The sequence below is a fragment of the Macadamia integrifolia genome, chromosome 8, assembly GCF_013358625.1.
Source record: "Macadamia integrifolia cultivar HAES 741 chromosome 8, SCU_Mint_v3, whole genome shotgun sequence".
NCBI lineage: Eukaryota > Viridiplantae > Streptophyta > Magnoliopsida > Proteales > Proteaceae > Macadamia > Macadamia integrifolia.
This window is the reverse complement of record NC_056564.1, coordinates 5416177-5438531: the sequence shown is the minus strand read 5'-3', so window position 1 is coordinate 5438531 and position 22355 is coordinate 5416177. Positions and strand designations below refer to the sequence as shown.

The 22355-nt window shown below is 38.9% G+C and overlaps 3 protein-coding genes across 3 annotated transcripts in view; 2 read left to right on the top strand and 1 right to left on the bottom strand.

Moving 5' to 3' along the window:
• Window positions 1-7515, bottom strand: part of LOC122087487 (pumilio homolog 2-like) — an 11627-nt gene extending 4112 nt beyond the window's left edge. The window contains exons 1-6 of the mRNA XM_042656639.1: window positions 6218-7515; window positions 1985-3546; window positions 1735-1876; window positions 1493-1600; window positions 666-878; window positions 472-582 (exon numbers count right to left, since the gene is read on the bottom strand). Coding sequence (XP_042512573.1) covers window positions 472-582; window positions 666-878; window positions 1493-1600; window positions 1735-1876; window positions 1985-3546; window positions 6218-6865 — 2784 coding nt within the window. The 5' untranslated portion in view covers window positions 6866-7515. The remainder of the gene's footprint in view (window positions 1-471; window positions 583-665; window positions 879-1492; window positions 1601-1734; window positions 1877-1984; window positions 3547-6217) is intronic.
• A 6700-nt stretch (window positions 7516-14215) lies between these two features.
• Window positions 14216-16264, top strand: LOC122086398 (glycerol-3-phosphate acyltransferase 5-like). The gene is made up of 2 exons (XM_042655178.1): window positions 14216-14924; window positions 15228-16264. The coding sequence occupies exons 1-2, from the start codon at window positions 14400-14402 to the stop codon at window positions 16158-16160; spliced, it is 1458 nt and encodes a 485-aa protein (XP_042511112.1). The 5' UTR covers window positions 14216-14399; the 3' UTR covers window positions 16161-16264.
• A 2212-nt stretch (window positions 16265-18476) lies between these two features.
• LOC122086247 (glycerol-3-phosphate acyltransferase 5-like) lies at window positions 18477-19993 on the top strand. The gene is made up of 2 exons (XM_042654988.1): window positions 18477-18953; window positions 19139-19993. Exons 1-2 carry the CDS (start codon window positions 18477-18479, stop codon window positions 19991-19993), a joined length of 1332 nt encoding a protein of 443 aa, XP_042510922.1.
• The last annotated feature ends 2362 nt before the right edge of the window (window positions 19994-22355 follow it).

The window sequence follows — 22355 nt, the reverse complement described above, 5'->3', positions numbered from 1 at the left end:
CCTCTCATCCAGCTCAAGTAGTTACACCCAAATAAAGATAAAGAAAAGGGTTCTCACTTTCAAATTTTGTTCTAGAAACCTCGAATTACAAAGCCATAGTGACAGATTACAAGTACAAGCCCATGGACACTTGTTAAAATAATAATTTGGTGCAATACTATTTACCGAGCAGAACCATCAACAGTTATTATTAATGATGCAATGTTAAACAAATGGTTAGGCAATCAAAAGAAATTTCTTATTGCAAAATTGTATAAGCAGAAGCCCCAGGAGGCATTGGGGAAACAGGTGAGAAAAAAGAAGGGGGGGGGGGAAGAGGATGTATGGGTAAGAAGGTCCATTATTCTAGCAAAGAACACAAAATATGCCAACCACATCAAACCACATCAACTCCGTGCAATAGCTGCAACCTGTTATGACTTATGAGAACTATTCCAGTGAATTAAAAAAAGCTTCTGAAATAGAACAAACCTGAACAACATAATTTCCATATTGGTCCTGTGCCAACATGCAAACAGATTGCAAGATCTCAACCATCATGATACGCTGTGTTTTTGGGTCACCGCAATGTTCCAGTACTCTCTGTAATATGAAAGACATGTGATTTAGTTTTACATCTGTTATATTAGATTAAGCGCCCAAAGTTGCAATAAAAAAATCTCAACCTGTATGACACGACAACCGTAAGGATGGGTAGAAAGTGTAACAACTTGATCATAGAATGAAGAAATGATGAACTGAATAGCATCTTGAGGTATGCACTCAATACACTTCTGGATGACATGATTTCCATTTTGGTCACGTACACAACGCATGACATTACCATCAAGCTCTGAGACCATTTTAGTCTGTTGGTCCAAATCTACAACTTCTATTGCCTGAACCAATGGATTTTGAAAAAATCATATAATTATACAACAGTAAGAACGAGGAAGATCTGACAACATGCATTACAAAATGTTAAAAAATGGAACTATCATCTTTAGGAGCTTTATCTAAATCATGTTAGTGAGCAGGGGAAGAAACTGAAGCATGTACATTTCAAGGACTGGAAGTACACTTGCTGCGCCCTTTATTTTCAAATGCAAAACCATAAGTTCCCATACCTCTCTTTCGAGAAGGTCAGCACCATATATCTGCACTGTATAGAGACTTTTGGTTATTTATGGTGGAAAATAGTGTCTTTTTGCTTAATTTCCCGTTGACCACTAGTCACCAGGCCAACAGGCGATCTTCAGAGAAGAATTATTTTCAAGTGTCACATATGATTCAGTCATCCATAAAATGAGTGGACTCAATTGTGTTGGGATGGGAGAGGGAAAAAAAATACAAGTATATCGGATAATGCCATCAGCACCCATTTTTTTAGCAAATAAAGAGATGCATGGCACTACTGTAGACAAAAATGAGCACCAGAAACTCGAAGATATGTAGAACTTCAAACGAGGGGGGGGGGACAACTGGTTTACTTTAGTTACAATTGCAAAGGTACCTTTTGTATCACTCGACAGCCATACATTTGTAGACTAAGAGTCAAAACATGACCAGTTAGCTGGTTTGCCAGATCTCTTCTCTGAGACGCAGTTCCATGCTCAAAAAACTGGAGAGAAACTACAATTGTAAGACATCCATAGAAATCTCAAAAGAACCGAAAACAAACGTACAGATGAAACACGTGCATATGTCAGATTCTCAATAAGAAGGTGAACGGGGATTAAATAATAATTAAGATACCTTTTGGATAACATAGTTACCGAAAACATCAGTCATCAAAGAAAGCGCTTGGGGAGTGATTTCCTGGAAAACCATGTTTTTCTCTTCCGTTGTAGCTGTTTCAAGTTTTTGTTGTATAAATCGGCTACCATACTGATCAGCACTGCTCATAAAAATCGTTGGATAGAAGAATTCAATTCCAATATTCCTGAATTTTAAAACTAGATAATTCTTTAGTAATGGAGGCTGGAGAAGATAAAGCAACATATACCTGAATTCAACAACATGACCTGCAATCTCTGAAAGTTCAAAACATTTGGTTTTGTTGCTCTTAAATTCCTCCAAAAGTGAGGATGCAAAGCTCTCATCCATGTTCCCAGCAGCTTCTGAGTGCCAGGATCCCATGACACCGCCGCCTAAGTTTCTCAGCCCAGGAGGAAAGCGCATGTTTCGCTCATGCCTAATAGGACTACCAGCTCCAACAGGAGCATTGGGAAGAACTGGACTTGCCAATGGACTTCCAGTATATGACATACCAAGACCAAAAGAAGGGTTTCCATAGTAACCAGGATTGAGGTTGCCAGATTTACCTAGGAAAGGCATTCCATACTGCGATTTCTGGGGTGAAAGCAATGCCCCAAGATAAGCTTTTTGGAGCCCAAGTAAATCCACATATGAATTCCCAAGGTAGTTCCTGTCGACAGAAGGGTCATTAAGAGCTGCAACCTGTGCTGCAGCATACTCAGCTGTCCTCAAGTACTGAAGATACAAAGGATCCATAAGGGGCACTTGAAGAGCATTCCCAGCTGTATGATTGCCCATCCTGTTGAGATTTGACAATTCTGCCGCACCAGTCAAATTTGTTCCAGAAGGCAAACCTCCCCCCAGTGTTCTAGAGTCCATGCCAGGGGCTGCCATAGCAGATCCTGCAGCAACATTTTCGAATAAAGGAGGCAGATTACCACTGCCAAGCTGACCTGTAATCATGGAATAACCACCTAAACCATAATTTGCAAATGCTGAATTTGCACCATCTACATTCTGATAGTGAGAAGGAGAACCTCCTGCACTATTAAGCGTTTGGGTGGAGGGACCTTTCATGTACAAGTTACCAGAGGATACAGTAGGTTTATGCAGTTCAGCCTGTGCATCAACTATCACCGGAGAGTTGTTCGGGACCATCCCAGTCCCATCGCTTTTACCCAAATTAGGGTATGATCCCTTTGCTGGCTGAGGAATGGAAGGCAGATTTAAATGCCCAGACTCAGATCTCTTCAAGTATGGGTTCTGCTTAACACTGTTCTGACCACCTTGCAGATTGAATACGAAACTATGGTGATCATCCATACCATGTTGAACATGTGGTTGTGCATGATTCTCTTCATCTACCACACCATTTGTTGACAAATTCATTCCGGACAAAGCAGCTACAAGATCGGTAGATTCACTCATACTTGATGAAACACCATTGAATGAGTTAGAACCAATGATATTCCTCTTATCTTTATCACTGACCCTCCCTCCTCCAACAGGTGGAAGGCAAGGACTAGGAGCCCTACCAACAAGTTGAGGATCAGGAGTTGTGCTTCTTGACAAGGAGGCACTTAAAGCAGACGCAAAACTATGAGAAGTTGACGGACCGATGTTATGGACCCCAGACATACCCTGAATATTTGCACCAGACCGCAAAGCATCTACAGCTGCCAATTCAAGATGCAACGGAGCAAGCTGAGATTCAGCAGAACCTAGTGGCTCCCCATTGTCATCAAAGGCATTACGGCTGGCAGGGCGAGAAGGATGACTAGAGAGAGGTGTTGCACGCCCCAGATCATCCTGCATTGAAACTAACCTCTTACTCCACCAGAAGAAGCAGAAGACAACAGGTATCATAATAATAATAACAATAATTAATAATTAATGATAATAATACAACAATAACAACAACCGAACCCAAACAACAAAGACTTATGCTGTAATAGTTTAATGTTACATGATTTCAACCAAAGTTCACAAGAGAAGATAGGACAAAAACCTAAGGGCAAAATTTTCAATACCTTGCGACCTCATCAATGTAAGAACACAGAATAACTCACTCAGTTGTTTGCTGTCTAACTTCTAAATGCAAATGAATGATAGATTTCAAACCATGCAGGAAGCATCTTTAGGATTGGATACAACAGGCCAATATTTCCAGCTTCCCAAACCTAACAACAGGTCGTGGTTCTATTGGAGGGAAAAAATCAAATTGTCTTTCTCCGGACTAAACTGTAAGCTTAAAAATGACAAAAAGGACCCTGACATCAAAATTTTCCATTTATAATATCTTCTACAAGAAAAAAATAAGCAAATTAAATCACAAAATAATCTATGGTAAATAAATCAGAGTATATGAAAATCTAGTCGTAGAACCCTCAAAGACTAATATAGCTACAATTGCCCTTGGGACCAACATCTCTTTCTGGAAGCCAATTAAATGTCATATGGAATCATGTTAGCTGAGATGGCTTAAAGGTGAGAATTTCATAATTTCGGGAATCGATTGAATCTGCAGATTCTTTAGACACATCCATTGATGCTCATCACTTAATTCATTTATCAGAACAATATTCTCCTTGCTTGCTGAGGTCAAGCTGAGATTATCTTAAGTTACTTTATACTCAAACTATTCACCCACTCTTTATTTGGAAACCGTAACATCCATAAGATGAGAAAAAGAAACATATCATTTCCCTTTTGCAACCACAATAGCAAAAATATGGCAGAACGAAAGAATACTCACCAGACGAGGAGGGATAAGAAAGGCAATGGTAAAAGCAGTCGAGACCAGGTTTGTTTCAATCCCCGAGAAAATGTTTAGAAATTTGCAAAAGCTAGTAAGATGTGAAGAACGAGGAGTGCGGTGAGTATAATGCATCAGATTTGACAGCTCAACTTAGGCTTTAATCCATCATTATTTACTTTTTTAATGGGAGTATCTGAATGACACCTTTATAGGTGCATTTAGAACTCGACACTTTCTTTTAATTACCCCTTGTCTTATTCTCAAAAGTTCTTTAAGTTAGGGGTCTAAAAAATCCCCCTTTTAATATATCCAGTTTCCTTAAGGGCTTGCAGATCCAAGGGCGAAGAGCTCCATTGTTACCTCACCATGATCTATGAACATGTTTAATCATCTATCCTTATTGTTAGGCACCTCTCCTTGAATATGTGACTGTGCGTCACAAAGCTTCATTCTTATTTCAATTTCCTGGTAGGGAACAAAATGGGCGGCAAGGGCAAGGGCAGGGTCAGCAGCAGGGCACAAGTTGAGGCCAGGTGAGCCCCTTCCACAGGAGGGAAGTTGAGATCAAGGAGTGGTCTCAAACTCGAAGGGCAGACACTGCTTCCACTCCCTCCAACAGAAAGAAGCAAATTCTGCATAGACGAAATAAGAAAATCGATCCATTCTACAAAAAAGACAAAGAAAGCAGTTCTCCATGTACAGGCCTTGATTTTTATTCCCTCCGCCATACTCATAAAGCCAGAAATAAAGACTAAATCCCTTCTAATAAATTCAACTCCAAAAACCATTTTCAAGACCAATGACTGAATGGGTATCTAATAACAAATCCACAGCAAGTTGAGTAGAAAGGATATCTAATAAGTTAATGCCAGAGAGGAAGAAGGGAAAATGAAGCCAACAGTCATTTTTAGAAACATTTAAAAGTTTTGGCTAGTTGGTTGAAAATGCTATCAATCAATAGTTTCCTATCCCACTATATTACATCAATGCCAGATACTGTTCCTTTCCGAAAGGAAAACACTTCAGGAAGTAGGCTCTGATTCAGGGGTGAAAGAAGGAAAAACAAACAATAGTCAGGTTCGTGAGGAAAAATAATTAAGCTGCAATGTGAAGGAAATCACCAAAGATGACAATAGAAAAAGGTATGAGTAAATTGGAGTTTAATAGGCTCCAAGATCAGCCAATAGGTAAAGATATGGATGGCTTGATCATTGATGAAAGACAGCACTACCATGATGAGCCAAAAAAAGAAAGCACTTGAGGATAGGAATTATAAGCTAAAAGATGAGGAAACTCGATACATGTAAGTACACGAGCAAGTTAGCAAGAAACATGTTATCATTTGCTGGAAGATCAATTGAATGCATTAACCAATCACCACCATTCTATGTAAGTCAAGGTTAGCATAAATATTCAAATCAACAACAAAAATAGAGACTAATGAAGAAGACAAAAAGAAGCTTATATCTGCACAATACTTTGGGGGTGGGGGGAGATTGGAAACCGAATCTAATGAATAAATCTGCAAAGGATGCCTAAAGTAGAACCTAGCATAACAAAGTGCTAAACATCCATTGTGATACTAGAAAGAGATAGAAGAAAGAAGGGACGGAAACAAAAAGCATACTTTCTTGCAATAGCTATGCCCAAAAGAATTTTAAGCACGGCAAAACAGGAAGAGAACTTTTAAGCATAGAGCAACAGAGTATTAACGAGGGTCACCTGAAAAATATCGGCAAAGCTCTTCTGCCTGCTCCCAAGTCCTAATCCCGACAATCCAATCAGGCCATCACCACCCCACTCCGATGCAGCCTGTGGTTTCCTAAGCCCAACCTCGTTCTCTTCTTTCTGAGAATTGAACCCAGGCTGCAATGAGAACAGCGATCTACTGCCCCCGTCGCCATCTCGATTCACCTTCCTTCTGTCTCCAATGCCTCCTATCACTGAACTCCCACCTTGAAGCCTCTGTGCGGAACGCCAATCCTCCTTAGAGAGCAAAGGTGGCGGAAGACGGGGGTTCAGATTCACGTTAGAGTAATAATAAGAAAGGTAAGCTGGATCAGAGCGGAGCTGTTCTTCCGAGAACTCGTTGGCGTTCTTACTGCCAGCAAAGTCTGAGAGCGAGGCGTCTCCGACATGATTGAACAGTCCTCCAACAGCGTTTAAGGAGCCCTCGACGGTCGGAGGAGCAGAACCACTCCTGTACAGATTAAGCTCCCTCTCCCTATCATTTGCTTCCTGCCGTCGTTGCTCTCTAAGCAACAAACCTAACTCCTTCCCAAACTCCTCTCCAAACGATCCATCGTTGCTCCCGAGCATCGGTCGCATCCCCAAATCAGACAAAATTTTAAGAGGACTCTCAGTGACCATTCCACGATCAAAAAAAAAAAAAAAAACCCAACAAAAACAAAACCCTAAAGCAGTTCTGCCGCAACTTGAACAGCTCAAGAGCTACCAGTACTATATTTCTCAGCAGCTAATTGCAAAAATAGGATCTTTGTCTCTCAAAGTGGCTAACGAGTTCATTTTTCTTCACTCAGAAACCTGATTATAAAGCTTAATTAAAGATGAACGAATCGAAAATCGAACAAAATCTCGAATGAGGGAATATTACTAAGAATTCACCGGAAAATCGGGAGATCAGCTAGGGAAAAAAAAAAAAAAACAAGTTGCTGATTATTACATCGACAATATCGACGATCGGCGATCATTTCCGCCATTTCTACAATGAAAGATCGCTGCTTTAGCAGTGACCAGAGACATCAACAACAACTACTACTACCACTACTACTACGACAATTACTGAGTTGTGCTGCAAAAACAAACACTCTGAACAACTACGAGAAACAAAAGTTAGAGACGAGAAAAAGGAAAACGATGTGATTGAGAATGGATTGATTAAAGCACACGAGCTGTTGAGATCAGAACCGTCGGATTCAGCGGCCGACGGCAGAGATCAATACGGCGGGGTTTTTCTAGCAAGAACCCGTTAGGGTTTTATTTCAGGACCAGACCAACTAAATATTTGATAATAGGGAGACGTTGTTTTCTTTCCTTTTCTTTTTTTTATTTCCCTTTCCTACCCTCCAAAATTAATACAATTGTATTTTGATCCTTTAATTTTAATTAATTAATTTCGTAAAAGCTCAAGTGATTGAATAAAGATGTGTTGTAGTGAGTGTCGTGTCATGTGAGAAAGAAAGGGACAATGATGTTTTTCTCTCGTGCCCTAAAAAATCACTTTAAAATTTGCCACGTAACCACTATCAGAGATTCGTTCGTGACAGATCAAGGATGGGATGCAAGTATTTAATGACAGAAATGACCTCCATTAGTTTTCCCCTTTTGAGGAAGCGATGATTTTGTCTTTCTTTGTCAATATCTAAGAAACTTTGTCGTTTTGGGTAATTACATTTGGCTTTTGTTCGTGTGACGGTGGTTCAACAAGATTCGGCATCTCGTTCCTTCTCACATCTCCCAGAATACGCTAACAATGTTCGATAAATGTGGCACAAAACTTTCAGATTCTGGTGTGTTTTCTCTCTCTCCTTTATATACCCACAAATGGTACGGAGTACAATTGTGTACACCGATACGGGTAAAAAAGGAAATGAAAGTACGAGCATTTGAGATTGGATATAACCATAGATTTAGGGGACGGTATCAGTATTGGATACCGGTCCGATACCAATTTGGATTGGATCGGTGGGTATCGATCAGTTTCATCCTTACTTTTTTTAAAATTTACTAATTTTTTTATTATTTTACCCCATAAATGATAAGCATCATCGATTCAGATCGATCAGGGATTAGGGATCGGGGATCGATCTCAGTTGATACCGATCTGATATGGCTGATACAAGACAAATACTTGAAACCATGGATATAACCGTCCTGATTCAATAGATATGGTATCTTCTTTCTCTGCATCTATATGGAACAAAATTCTAGCACGCCATCATCCGAAAGTGAAGTAGACAAATATGCCCTATGTTTTGATAACGATAAATTGTGATATGAACTTTTTTATCGTTAGAATCTACTGAAATTTAATATATGAGCAAAAAAAATTAATAGGTGAGGAGAGGATCTTGTAGTCCACCTACACATAAATTTTCAGCTCCATCTATGTTGTTATGTGGTGATTATTGGAGGACATGATATTTTGCTTTTAGGTGAGGGCGTGTCGAGACTTCACCCTTGTATATGTAAGTTTGCATTCTGCTATTTATTATTAGGAAAATTTGGACATGAAAATAGCTTTTGAAATCAATTTAGCTAGTGTCAAATGTGCACCTATAAAAATTACTTGAAAAGAAGACCTATACACTATTTATTTGCGACATATTGAAGATAGAAATTTATAATTACTAATTTTGGTAAAAACCAAGTTTTTCATAAGCCAATCACCATCATTGCGTTTGGATGGATGCTCATGAACAATTGAAGGGTATTTTGGACCACTGATAAATATGAAGAGTAACAATAATTATAGATTCGTGAGTATTTTTTTACCATGGTTAAAATAAAACTTTTTCCTTTTGATATTACATTGTTATTTGGCAACAATAATAAATGAGCTTTTTTTTTTTCTGTTTTTTTGGCTAGCGCAAGCTCACGTGCCTATAAATACAATCACTTAATAGGCTTCTTAGGAATTGCGGGAGGCAATCAACTTAGAGAACAATACTAAAATAAAAAACATAGAAACTAATTTAAATGTATATTTTTTATTACCATTTTTCCGTTAAAAAAGGGTAAACGATGAAGAATGAAAAAAAAAAAGAAAAAAAAGTAAAAGGATAGACGATAAGAGGTACCTTGAAAGAGGAAAACCATGAGCAAAACTAGCAAGAATCAATCACCATCATTATCGCCATTAATTGTTAATCTGACTAACAAAATCCGTGTCAAGGTTTTAGAAATAGAATACATTTTAAGTTAGCTGTAATTGATGAAGTAGATAATGTCTAATAAAAGTATGATTTCGGAGTATCTCCCTAATTTACGAGAGGAACCGTAATAACACTGACCTCATAATATTAATGGAAAATCTTCCTAAGAACAAGACTGGAGAGAGAACCTAAGATTCCACCACTGCTGAATAGATTTTCAAGGAAATATGTATAAAAAAATAAAAATAAATAACAGCTATGAAATATAAAAATAATAATTATTTATGCTCTTTTAAGAAGGTGTGCTCATAATAGAACTACTTATCATAATTAATATTACCCACATCCATATCATATCTGTCAACTGATGGTCATGATATAATTACTTATATTCATTTGATGACATTGTGATGACTTGGGTTATGAATATAATATTCATAACTTATTAGTATACACATAAGTTAGTCGATCTTCCATATGTATAACTAGTATTATCTGAAAAAAAAAAAAATTGCATAACTAATGAATAGGGTAAATTTATATTTTAGTCAATAAATCACTTGCAATGCGGGTCCCACATGACTAAAATATAATATTTTTCAAGCTAGAGGCACATAAGATTTTTAAGTATAATGAAATGAAGTATAAAAATCATTTTATTTGGAAATTTAGATGGATTTTAAGGTATGTTAACCATATTTACCTTTTAGGGGTATTTTGGTAATCTTATATAGGTGGTCTCCAACACCTTCGAGATTGTGAGGAATCTCTTAAACCTTAAAGTAGAATTTGCACTTGGTCCTTGAATAAGTATTCATAGTTGTCATGAACACCTTCCAGGTGATAAAATGACGTGTCCACACCTCGTTGATCTCTAATGTATGATAGTACGAAACTATTCCCCCACACACGATTGGTGTGCTCCTCTATATTGCTTGCTCAAAGAACCCTCTCCCTTACTTTAAATAGCTTAAAATATAATCATTAACAAAGCTTGAGCTTTGAATGGTAAGATGATACCTTATTGTATTAATATACAAATTTAATAATTAAAAAAAAAATCATAACAAAATAAATGTTTTGATCACAAACCAAGTGTTTTATTTGTGGTGACCTCTTAGATTGCAAATCAAACCACAGTAAGGCATATGTGAATGCATTTTTTTTTTTGGTGAAAAATACCGCACAAAAAATTTATTACATAAACAGTATCATCAATTCCTTTCTTCATTTACAGTGGTGATCCCAAACCAAGTGTTTTACTGTTTCTACCCTCTTGTGGGAAACATTAGGGTATCTTTCTTTAATTAATGGAGGAATTGGACATGCTAGATAATGCGCATTAAAACTGAAAGAAGATATTTCAAGAAACAAAGTGAGTGAAGAATTTAAAAATACATTGTCCTAATTAATATTCCAACCCTAAAAGTATATCCACGGTAATGGGAATCCTAGACCTAACTCCTATGTGTCCTCATTACCACCCCTTATTATTCTAATGCCCCCATAGCGTTGGCATTTTATTGGTAAACAGTAAAAAACTTGTTTCAGAGATCAGATTTTCTCCCAACTTCAGTCCAGGTACAAGGTTCACCCAAACCCTAGAGAAATGGAGTGCATCATCAATGATGCTCGTGCGTACCATCATATAGATGTATTAATTAAAAATTAATCTAAGATGCTAATGATTATGGTAATGCTAATGCTAATGCTAATACTTTTTCTTTTTTAATTTCAATTTCAGAGCTTTTCCTTAAGTTAAAAATCAAAGCCTTGGAACTTGTTGAAGGAGTGTTATATCTTTTTGTTTTTTGGACTTGCACCTTGCAAGTTTGAAGAGGGATTCAATCATTCAGTCACCAGTGAAGATACCAATCATATGTGATGCCGCGTAAGCGTGGCGCCAACTTTCATTCATGAGTCATAATTAAACTTAAAAGAGTTTTCTTTTTTTCATGGAAGAGGGTTCGATAAGGTAATAGGTAACCCATCAATAAAGGGATTCAGATCCTATCTAGTGTTTGGGTGTGCACAATGTATTTCCAATGATCGGAAGAATTTTGGTACGCACATTAGTAAGGGTGTTAATCCTAAACCCCAACTGATTCGACTGTTTGGACCTAATAGTTTAAAGACCAACTTAACTTGCACCGATTATTAAACATATCGGGCCTTAGCTTGGTTTGGTTATAAATAGATAGTACACTGTGCAAGGGGTAAGCTCGACGGGTGCCCAACTGACCCGACCTGTTTACAAGTTTGACTTGACAAGGTATGTTTAGCTCAACGTTTATATGTATATGTATATTTTGATTTTTTTTGAATAAAATAGGGTATATATTAATTTTTTTTTATCAAAAATTGATTGTAATTTAGTGTAATATATTTTCTAAAATTTGGATGATTTGATAAAATATATTAAAGTTTATAAAATCTAAGACAATTAAAGATTGTTTAAGGTCATTTAAAGCTTTATTGGTACATTATCCCATTTAAGGCTCGATTATGAGAAATCCGATTAAAACTAGGAACTTAATCGAGCCCAATACGAGATTGACTCATTCATTAAATAGATAGGTCATAGTGCAAGGGCATAGGCATGCTAGGCCCGAATGAGATCAACCTGATTTGACTGATTAACACCCCTACTCCAAACCTAACCATCAAGCATGTAGTCCAAGGAATCCTAACTGTCGGATGCACACTGAAGTGATTGGACTCTCTTCCGCACGGGATCTAGTTTTCCCTCAATGAAGAGGGCGGGTTATGATCCATTCATAGGAGAGAGAGAGATTTGGCATAGTTTCTACTGGTCATGGTTTGAGGGTTCGATGGTGAATTGGTTGATGAATCCAGGCTGGGCTAGTCCAACTTAGCCTGGTCAAGGCCTTATCATCCATGATTTTGTTATCTGTGTGTGACCTTGTCAAGTGTGTTGAACACTTCAATAACGTTGGTTTTGTGAAGGCCCACTCAAGAGATAAAGGACTGGATCCTATTAGCCATATAGTGATGGCCTCAGTAGGAAAATTATATATCGGCCCATGGCCCTTACAAATCATATTGAAGCAAACTATCTTCACCCACTGCCACTTTAGGCCAGTTCAGGACTGTGCCTAAGGCAACTCTTCTTAGCTGCTGCAACTTCTTCGTTCTTTTCTTTCTTAAAAAATGTTGGAAATAAATTCATTCTCGTGAATCACGATGTAGAGTTAAGATCTTCAGGGGGGAGGTGCTCGAGACTCACATAATGTTGACATTGAGAAGGTGAGATGACAAATATATATAGAGTGGCACTAGGCTTAAGATCATGGATGGAAAACTAAAGTTACATTTGACATGATTTCTTAGAATGCATTATTTATAATGTATACCAAACACGGTCTTAACTAACTTCCAAAAATGTTGAGCACCCATGACCAAACAATAACTTTTGAGAGAGAAGAATTGAATTCTCCTGCGAGCTTCTCAGACCACCAATTCGAAGGCTTATAATTTTCACCCAAAAAATAAAATAAAATCATAGGCTTATAATTAACTAATATATTATAAAATTAAAAAAAGAATCGTGTAAGTTTCTTGAACACCAGACATCTCCCATCAAGTTGAGGCAAAATTTTATCGAGTGCTACCACACCTACTATCTCAAAAATATCTTACCTACCCTAGAGTCTCCTTCCAACTCCCCCTCCAAAAAAAAAATAAATAAATCCTTTTCTTTATGGTGAAGCCTTCTTACTGTACTGCTCGTGAATTTTAAGAAAATTCAAACTCAAACCTAAATCCGAGATCAGTGGGGAGGGTTTTGATGCGTAGGAGATTGAGTTAAGAATGAAAATGTTAACCTCAAAAAATATGAACCACACGATAATCAGCCACTGTTTCAAAATTTGAAATACCATTGGTTAAATCGATCAATTTGGATTGGAAGGGGTTGTGATCAGACACTATTTTAGATTTTCTTGAATACCCCAATCCAGGGGTTTTGGACTGGATTGTTGGGTTTTCAATTTTGAGAGGTTTGATTTTAGGGTTTTTGGATCAGATCACTAGGTTTTTTAGATAGGATGACCTGACTTCAAGGTTTAATTAGGTTTTGGGTCTATATTTTGAGTTTCCAAAAAGGAGCCAATTCTCAAATTGAAATCTGCAAGGATTGAGTCAACACCGATTCTAAGTTTATATCTTTGCAATCGACTCTCAGAAAAATAATTTCAGCCGATCCCAATCTTGACCGAACATTGCACGTTTATTGCTTGTGATAGATGATAAATGATTGGATTAACCTAGAAATTGGGTTTCAAGTGAGTATTCCTTCGAGTCAGGATCAAGTTTTTGTATGAGAATCATTTTTATACAATCTTTGATCCATGCATGAAATGCACTTAATCTCCATTTGAGGACTTGATCCAAACTCTAATCCTAACAGCATGCACTGAAAAAGAAATTAATTAAAGAGAAAAAGAAAGAAAGAAAGATAGAGAGGATGGATTTTGAACATTCCCAAATGAGCGAGCAATAAGGATTTCATGTGCAGGTACAAGAATGAAAAGGAAATATGATTAGATAACAACATGAACAAGCGATAACAAGCTATAGCTAACTAGCAAATACACAGGTACAACCAACACATTCAACGAAACAGTTACTCTTCTACCAGTCCTCAAAATAGGTGCTCTAAGCGGGCTTTAGGCTTAGGAACAACCAAATAGTATTCATTTTGGACTCGGCCCGGCCTGCCGGTGCAGCCCCGGAATTGAGAGTCACCCCTAACCTAGAGCCTATATGGAGAAGTAGATGATTTGTTGAAGTTAAGCAATCAATCTTGGAACTTGCGTGGCGTATAATCCTACCACTCATCTCACTTGGGAGTTGGGTGAACCGGAACAGCGGAGGTAGTTGTGAACCGGTAAACTGCCACTGCTCAATTTGAACTAGTCAATCGATTAATTAATATAAGAGATAAACGGATACAATTTACAAGTAGAGAATAGAAACAAATCCCAACAATGGAATGCAAGGATACTACAGGAGACACAAAAGACGAAGCACAATTAATGGAGTCATCCTTTGTATCAGAACTTGAAGGTACCCTCCTCAAGGACCCTAACTCTTTCTCTTATTTCATGCTCGTTGCCTTTGAGGCATCTGGCTTGATTCGTTTCACCTTATTGCTATTGGTCTGGCCGCTCATCTTCCTTCTTGACATGCTGGGTATGGGGGATGTTGGTCTCAAGCTAACTATCTTTGTTACCTTGGCTGGAATCCGTGAATCCGAGATCGAGTCCGTGGCACGAGCAGTGTTGCCCAAGTTCTATATGGATGACTTAAATATAGAGGCCTGGAGGGTGTTTAGCTCTTATAACAGGAGGGTGGTGGTGACTAAGACCCCAAGGGTGATGGTGGAGAGATTTGTTAAAGAGCATCTACGTGCCGAGGTGGTTATCGGGAGCGAGCTTGTGGTGAACCGTTTTGGGTTTGCCACCGGTTTTGTCAGGGACGAAGTTGCTTCTTCTCCATCCTTTGTCGGTAAGGTGAGCTAGTTAACACTTCAAATCAGTCCATTAATTTTTTAATTAACAATGGGTATTCAGGTCTTCAGCCTGACTAGTTCCGCGAATAATGAAAATAAGATCAATGATTAAATATTGTTGTTCACCAATCTCCATCCATAGATTGGCACTAACCACATGGCTTGTGTAGTAAGTTTGATAGACTTTCAAAGGTTTTGGGTCGTTTGAGTTTTGATTTTTCTAACCGTTCTTGGGTTCATGTTTTTGTTTTAATTGTTTTTCTCTTTGTTTTGTCCAAAGTCTTATGGTTCTTGAAAAACTCAGGAACAACTCCATCATCCATTTATTGGCAACTGGAAGAATGACAAGCAATTCGTCCTGCCAGGGCCGGTAATCTTCCATGATGGTCGACTAGTGAAGCGTCCAACGCCGTTCACTGCACTCCTCATCCTCCTCTGGTTCCCGGTGGGAATCATACTAGCGACGATACGCATTTTGGTGGGCCTGATGCTACCCATGTCCATCATCCCTTACATAGCTCAATTATTTGGTGGCAGGATCATCGTCAAAGGCAAGCCACCGCCACCGTCACTCGCGGCGTCCGGGACAAACACCGGCGTTCTCTTTGTGTGCACGCATCGCACCCTAATGGACCCCGTTGTACTAGCCACTGTACTCGGCCGTAAAATCCCGGCTGTCACCTACTCAATTTCACGGTTTTCCGAGATCCTATCGCCGATACCCACCGTCCGGCTGACGAGGATAAGGGACGTGGACGCGGAGATGATAAAGAGAGAACTAACAAAAGGTGACCTAGTGGTGTGCCCCGAGGGCACCACATGTCGTGAGCCATTTCTTTTGAGGTTTAGTGCCCTTTTTGCAGAATTAACGGATCAGATCGTCCCAGTGGCCATGAACTACAGGGTTGGATTCTTCCATGCTACCACTGCAAGGGGTTGGAAGGCATTGGACCCCATTTTCTTATTCATGAACCCTCGCCCAGTTTATGAGGTGACATTCCTGAACCAGTTACCAGTGGACGCTACATGCTCAGCGGGCAAGAGCCCCCATGATGTAGCAAATTACGTGCAGAGGATCTTAGCGGCAACGCTAGGGTTTGAGTGCACCACCTTCACTAGGAAGGACAAGTATAGGGTCCTGGCTGGGAACGATGGGACTGTGTCTTGTACACCTTCCTTAGATCGAATAAAGAAGGTTCTCAATACTTTTAAGCCCTTTATGTATACACTCCATTGAAGCAAAGCTAAAATTGGTTCTCTCATGGCGGACTTTCTTTTTTCCTCCTTAATTATTCTTGTAAGCAAGCGTGCATCGTTCTGTTGATATATGGTGATGGTTTGTGATGTTGCTCGTGGGGCTTTCGATTCTCTTTAAAAAAAATTAAAATTAAAATTAAAAAAAAAATATAATAATAAATTGTTCTTGTCTTTCCGTTCATGATTGATCAGGGTTGGTTAATTACTTTCTGTTATGATCCGATCTGATATGATATCTAGTAGAAAGCTGTATTATATTTCACATTGTATCTTCATGATGTTGTAAATTCCTTATCGACTTTTCTTTACCAAAAAAAAAAAAACAAAACGTTATCGATTTTATTTGTTTCAATATATTATTTGTATTTAAGCTAGATGTGCATCGATTTAATAAGGCCATGTACAAATCAAATGAAATCCAATACAGAAATCGAATAAAGCCAAATCAGTGCGGCTCAATGTTGACTTTGAGGTTGTACAAATATATGATTTCGATTTAATTTTGGTATGTACATATCATAGAATTGAAAAAAAAGAAAAAATTTGATTGATACCCTTACCTATGATGTGAGTGTGTATATTCCTACACATCATAGCGCAGCGAATTGATTAGCCAACTTTGTATGTGAATTTACTATAAATTCAATTTTCCATGGTGATAATGTTCTCCCGTCTAATATTAGTTACACCATTCGGGAAAATAAAACGGGATTATCAATATTTAGAATGCAATCTTTTCTCTTTTGCAGGTTTTCCTTTGGGTTTTGCCAGTGTCAGAGTGATTTGTATCTCATGGGTTGGGGTTGGGGTAAGGGTAAGGTGGGTTATGTCCCCCGGCCCTTTGTTTTTTTTTATTATTTTGTTTCTCCTATTTAATTAAATTTTAAGGGTCCCCAGATCCTAGATAATATTCGGGTTAAAAAAAAAAGTGTATATTACTACACATGCCCTCTCATTTTCCACACAAAGACCTCAAACTCTCTTTCTTCATTAAATGTTTTCTATTTGAAGTTTGGACAATTCAATCACCCATGCTCCCACGAGTCTGAATCAGGTTCTTGTACTAGAACCATTCTCGTATGGTCCTAGTCCCAGCCATGATATCTAATATAGGGTTTTTCCTTTTGTGGATGTGTTTGGATTAGAAACGGATTAGGTTCTCATGCTCCCACCCTCCCTCGTTTGTGAGAGAGAAACTGCACTTGGACGTTGTGGAGCTCGAGTCAGGTCCTTGTATAAATACACAATCCGCTGTCCTTTTACGCTAATTAACTAACGTGTGGCAATCCAGTTACAGGCAACGTCCTCTTAATGTATTGATTTTCTTTAAATTTTTATTCGTTCCCTCTGGGAAAAAAAATTACTGCTGCCTGAGTTGCAGCTACTTGATAACAGTTACGTAATGGAATGTCAGGCAGGTTTGAAAATACCCACTTAGGGTGAATTTTTTCACCCCTACCCCTGAGATTCCATTCCCTGGGCTAGTACCAAGGGTTGCAATTGCTTGGGTAGCAAACAAATTTTGTTCATTCCCCCTCCTATGATTTAAACTACAAAATTGGATGTTGCAAGATAGCAACATGGAGAAGCGATATTTACTAAGAGAGCAACATGGACAAGTGACATCTAACTGGAAAACTTACGAAATACAGGTACAACGAACAAAATGAAATAGATTCTTAACAGAATTCGTTGATCGAAGCTCTTTTCTACTGTTATGAAACCAAAAATTAAACAGAGACTGTAACTTGTTAACATAGGAGACGAGGGAAAGTGGTTCACTAATAAGTGTCAAAATTGGGACTTAACCGGTAAACCCAATCCAATCTAAGTTCTTATTGGGCTGGTTATTACGATCCTAAAATCGAATCGAACTGTATCGAAACTTGAAAAACCCCAACAACGAACCAAAATCGGCCCAAAACCTAGACAGAAACATAATTCAAACCGATGTACCCCGATAATAGCCCAAAACTCATTAAAAAACCGGATTTTTTCCCCCATAATCTGGTATGCTATAGGGAGTCTGGATGAAACCAAAACCGACCCGATAACAAAACCGGTTCACCATTAGAACAAGTAGTTGATTGACTAGTCCAAATTGTACGTAGTGGTAGTTTATTCACAACTACCTCCGCTGTATTGATTAAGCTATGACAAAACCCTAATCAACTACTTTTGTATAATCCTTATTGAGAAAGAAAGATATTGCAATTTATAAGTAGAGAACAGAAACAAAATTAAGCACCCAACCATGGAAAGCGAGGATACTATTGAAGAAACACAAAAACCACAAATGAAGTCAGTTGTATTAGAACTTGAAGGGACCCTCCTGAAGGACCCTGACCCTTTCTCTTACTTCATGCTTGTTGCCTTCGAGGCCTGTGGCTTGATTCGTTTCTCCTTATTGCTATTGGTCTGGCCGGTAATCTTCCTACTTGACCTGCTGGGTATGGGGGATGCTGGTCTCAAGCTAACCATCTTTGTTGCCTTCGCCGGAGTACGTGAATCCAAGATTGAGTCCGTGGCACGAGCAGTGTTGCCCAAATTCTATATGAATGACTTGGATATGGAGGCCTGGAGGGTGTTTAGCTCTTACGACAAGAGGGTAGTGGTGACTAAGACCCCTAGGGTGATGGTGGAGAGATTTGTGAAGGAACATCTTCGTGCCCATCAGGTTATTGGGAGGGAGCTTGTGGTGAACCGTTTAGGGTTGGCCACTGGTTTTGTAAAGGACGAATTTGGTTCTCCGTCCTTCCAGTCTCTCTGTAAGGTGAGTGAACTTCATTATTTACCACATGATAGTACATGAGTTAATCCATGTGATGGACGACAAAACAAACATTAAATTGAGTAGAGAAAATAGTCTATCATATGAACTAACATATGTACCACTAAGAAGGAGGCACTAACCATGGCTTGTGTGGTAAGTCTTCTTAAGTCTAATTATGTGCGTAGGAAAAACTCCATAGACCATTGATTGGCAACTGGATGGGTGATGACGACCAATTCGTTCGGCCGGTGCCGGTAATCTTCCATGATGGTCGATTAGTGAAGCGTCCGACGCCGTCTACTGCACTCGTCATCCTCCTATGGTTTCCAGTGGGAATCATACTAGCAACAATACGCATTGTGGTGGGCCTGATGCTACCCATGTCTATCTTCCTCTACATCATCCCATTATTTGGTATGAAAATCATCGTCAAAGGCAAGCCACCACCAACTTCACCGGCTTCCAGAACGAACACCGGTGTTCTCTTCGTGTGCACTCACCGCACCCTACTAGACCCCGTCGCCCTATCCATCGTAATGGGCCGTAAGGTCTCGGCGGTCACCTACTCGATTTCACGTTTTTCTGAGATCCTATCGCCGATACCCACCGTCCGGCTGACGAGGAAGAGGGACGTGGACGCAGAGAGGATTAAGAGAGAACTAACCAAAGGTGACCTAGTTGTATGCCCCGAGGGCACAACATGTCGTGAGCCATTTCTCTTGAGGTTTAGTGCACTGTTTGCAGAATTGACGAATCAGATCGTGCCGGTGGCCATGAACTGTAGGGTTGGGTTCTTCCATGCGACCACTGCAAGGGGTTGGAAGGCGTTGGACCACATTTACTTCTTCATGAACCCTAGCCCAGTTTATGAGGTGACTTTCTTGAACCAGTTACCAGTGGAGGCTACCTGCTCAGCCGGAAAGAATCCACATGATGTAGCAAATTACGTGCAGGGGATCTTAGGGGAGACACTAGGGTTTGAGTGCACCAAGTTCACTAGGAAGGACAAGTATCGGGTGCTGGCAGGGACGACGGGATAGTCCCGTCTTGCAAGGGACCTCAACGAATCAGAACGGGATCCTCTCCTGGACCATGATGATCATCTCCTGCAACAATCTTACTCATTTAAGGACCCACATTCAATAGATGGTGTGAAATTGTTGCAAGAAATCATGGTCCAGGAGAGGATCTGGCCTCCCTGAACTCATCTTATACACCTTGGGTAGGTCGATAAATAAGGTGCTCTTTATTAACCAACTCGATTGAAGCAAAGGTAAAATTCTTGTAAGTAAGCCTGTATCGTTCCTTTAGAATTTAGATATAGTCATATAGGTGGTTTGTGGAATTTTTCTAGTAGAAAGCTTGTGTTGTGATTGTTACTTGTGTCGTAGGGGGGAATTGCTTGTGCCATACGACAAAATTGCTTGATATTAGACTCAATACCCATCGCGAAGAGAGGTTTTTGAATTTAAATGGCGAGTATATAGACAACTTTTTTTGGATTCATTGGGTACATAGACACGATTAATTTGATTAAAAAAAAACCTAACCCAGCCATACCAAGCACTACCCAGCTCAATTTGGCCCTGATTAACCCTAATGGGCCGGACTAGACCTCTTTTTGATCATATGCAGAGCCAGCCCAGCCTAGTCTTATCCTGGACCTTTAAATCTGAAACTTGGCCCAGCCTACCGGCAGAAAATCCAGCCCAACTCCTGTCTGTCTTAGAGTAGGCTTGGTTGGGCTAGGGCTCACAATACAACTCGCCTACCAAGTGATTTGATACATAAGGCTATGTTTGGTAGCCAAGAAAAGAAAAGAAAAGAAAAAACAATCTAGGAAAGAAAAGAAAAAAAAAGAAAAGAGAAGAAATGGTGAGAAAATAAAAAGAGTATGTATGTTTGGTTACCAAGAAAAGAAAAAAATTCAAAAAGAATTGCAATTTAGGAGAGAGATAGACAAATAGGAAATCATTGTGTAATCATTCATTTTTTGTCTTATTATGTTTTCTTGTGTTTTTTGTAAGAAAATTTTTGGAGAAGCAAAAGAAAATTTCACAATTCCCAAGAGAAATTTTGAATTTAAAAAGGGGAATCTTCTCTCGAATGAAGACATATCAAGTGCAAAGAAAAATTCTTAACCCAAGGAAAAGGGTACAAAAAGTGTACTTTTTTCTTTTTTCTTTTTTTTCTCTTAACTACCAAACACAGCCTAAGGGACTGAATAAGTACATGGCCCATGCTGATAGTTCGCCATCCTAAGCCCAAGCCCATTGATACTACTAAATGGGTTGGGCATTTATCTTCATCCACTCGTGTCGAATAAAATATCCTTTTGTTTTTTTGGGTGTGTTTTCTGCTCATGACAAAGATCAATAACACCATTTTCTGCCCAAATCATTCCTCTACTTTGCAAATATGGTGAGACATCATTTTTAAGAAATGGGAGAAGATTCTCTAAGCAAGCTTCATAAGGGAGTAGACCAATAAGGAGAAACAAAAATGTTTCGTGCAGGGGACGAAAGGTCATTCATGTGAGGAGAAAGGGAGAGGGTCCTATCAGAACTAGTTCAAGTTTAGTAAAAGATTATCTTTTCTAGAGAGAGAGAGAGAGAGGGGGGGGGAAGAATATAAGATGTTATTGGGAGCTAGCTAGCTAAGAACATGTTCTGATCGATTTCATTGGATTCCAATTTGCACATTAATTCTTGCTCTTCTTGTCTACTCTTCACTTTTGGGAGATAAGAGATAGCCGTTACGGGTATGTCGTAAAGTAAAAGACAGTTTTCATCACTTGGCAGTTGGCACTTACCTTAAGAAATAATCACAAAAAGCTGTCTTTATGAACCATTGGGTATGGCATAAACACACAAATTAACATCCCAATCCTATATATCATCATCTTAGTGGCCCTAAGGAGATCGACTTCTAACCTTCAATGGAAACTGTTGGATTGCAACCCTTAATTATATCATTGACTTTAGGACATAACATAAAACAAATCTCTCCACCCAATAAGAACATTCGATTGTAATATTCCACCTCTGTGCTCTGCAATGCCCAATGAATGGGTCACAATGCATGTAAACTTTGATCTTAAGTTCAAAGTATAATAGTTGGATAAAATATCTATGGTACATATGGGTGGTCTCAATTAGTTTACACGACTTTTCTTGACAAAGCTGTCTCAATAAATAACTCTTTCCCATTTAATTGTAAGACGAGTTTTCTCTCATCCCATGGTGTAGAGAGGACCTCTAAATCTTTTATATCTTGCCCCCTGATTGGATTGGAAGAAGTATGTTAGATCTTGCCAAATAGGGATGGCTTATGGGTTTATTGATGACATTCACTATCTCAAAAGTCTAATCAAACCAAATCATCTTGGACAAAAGGATTCTC

Bases quoted from the DNA above. Each gene is read 5' to 3' on its own strand.
- LOC122086398 (XM_042655178.1), top strand. From the start codon at position 14,400: ATGGAATGCAAGGATACTACAGGAGACACAAAAGACGAAGCACAATTA. The intron at 14,925-15,227 runs GTGAGCTAGTTA...TGAAAAACTCAG, and splicing joins CTCCATCCTTTGTCGGTAAG to GAACAACTCCATCATCCATT.
- LOC122086247 (XM_042654988.1), top strand. From the start codon at position 18,477: ATGAAGTCAGTTGTATTAGAACTTGAAGGGACCCTCCTGAAGGACCCT. The intron at 18,954-19,138 runs GTGAGTGAACTT...TTATGTGCGTAG, and splicing joins CCTTCCAGTCTCTCTGTAAG to GAAAAACTCCATAGACCATT.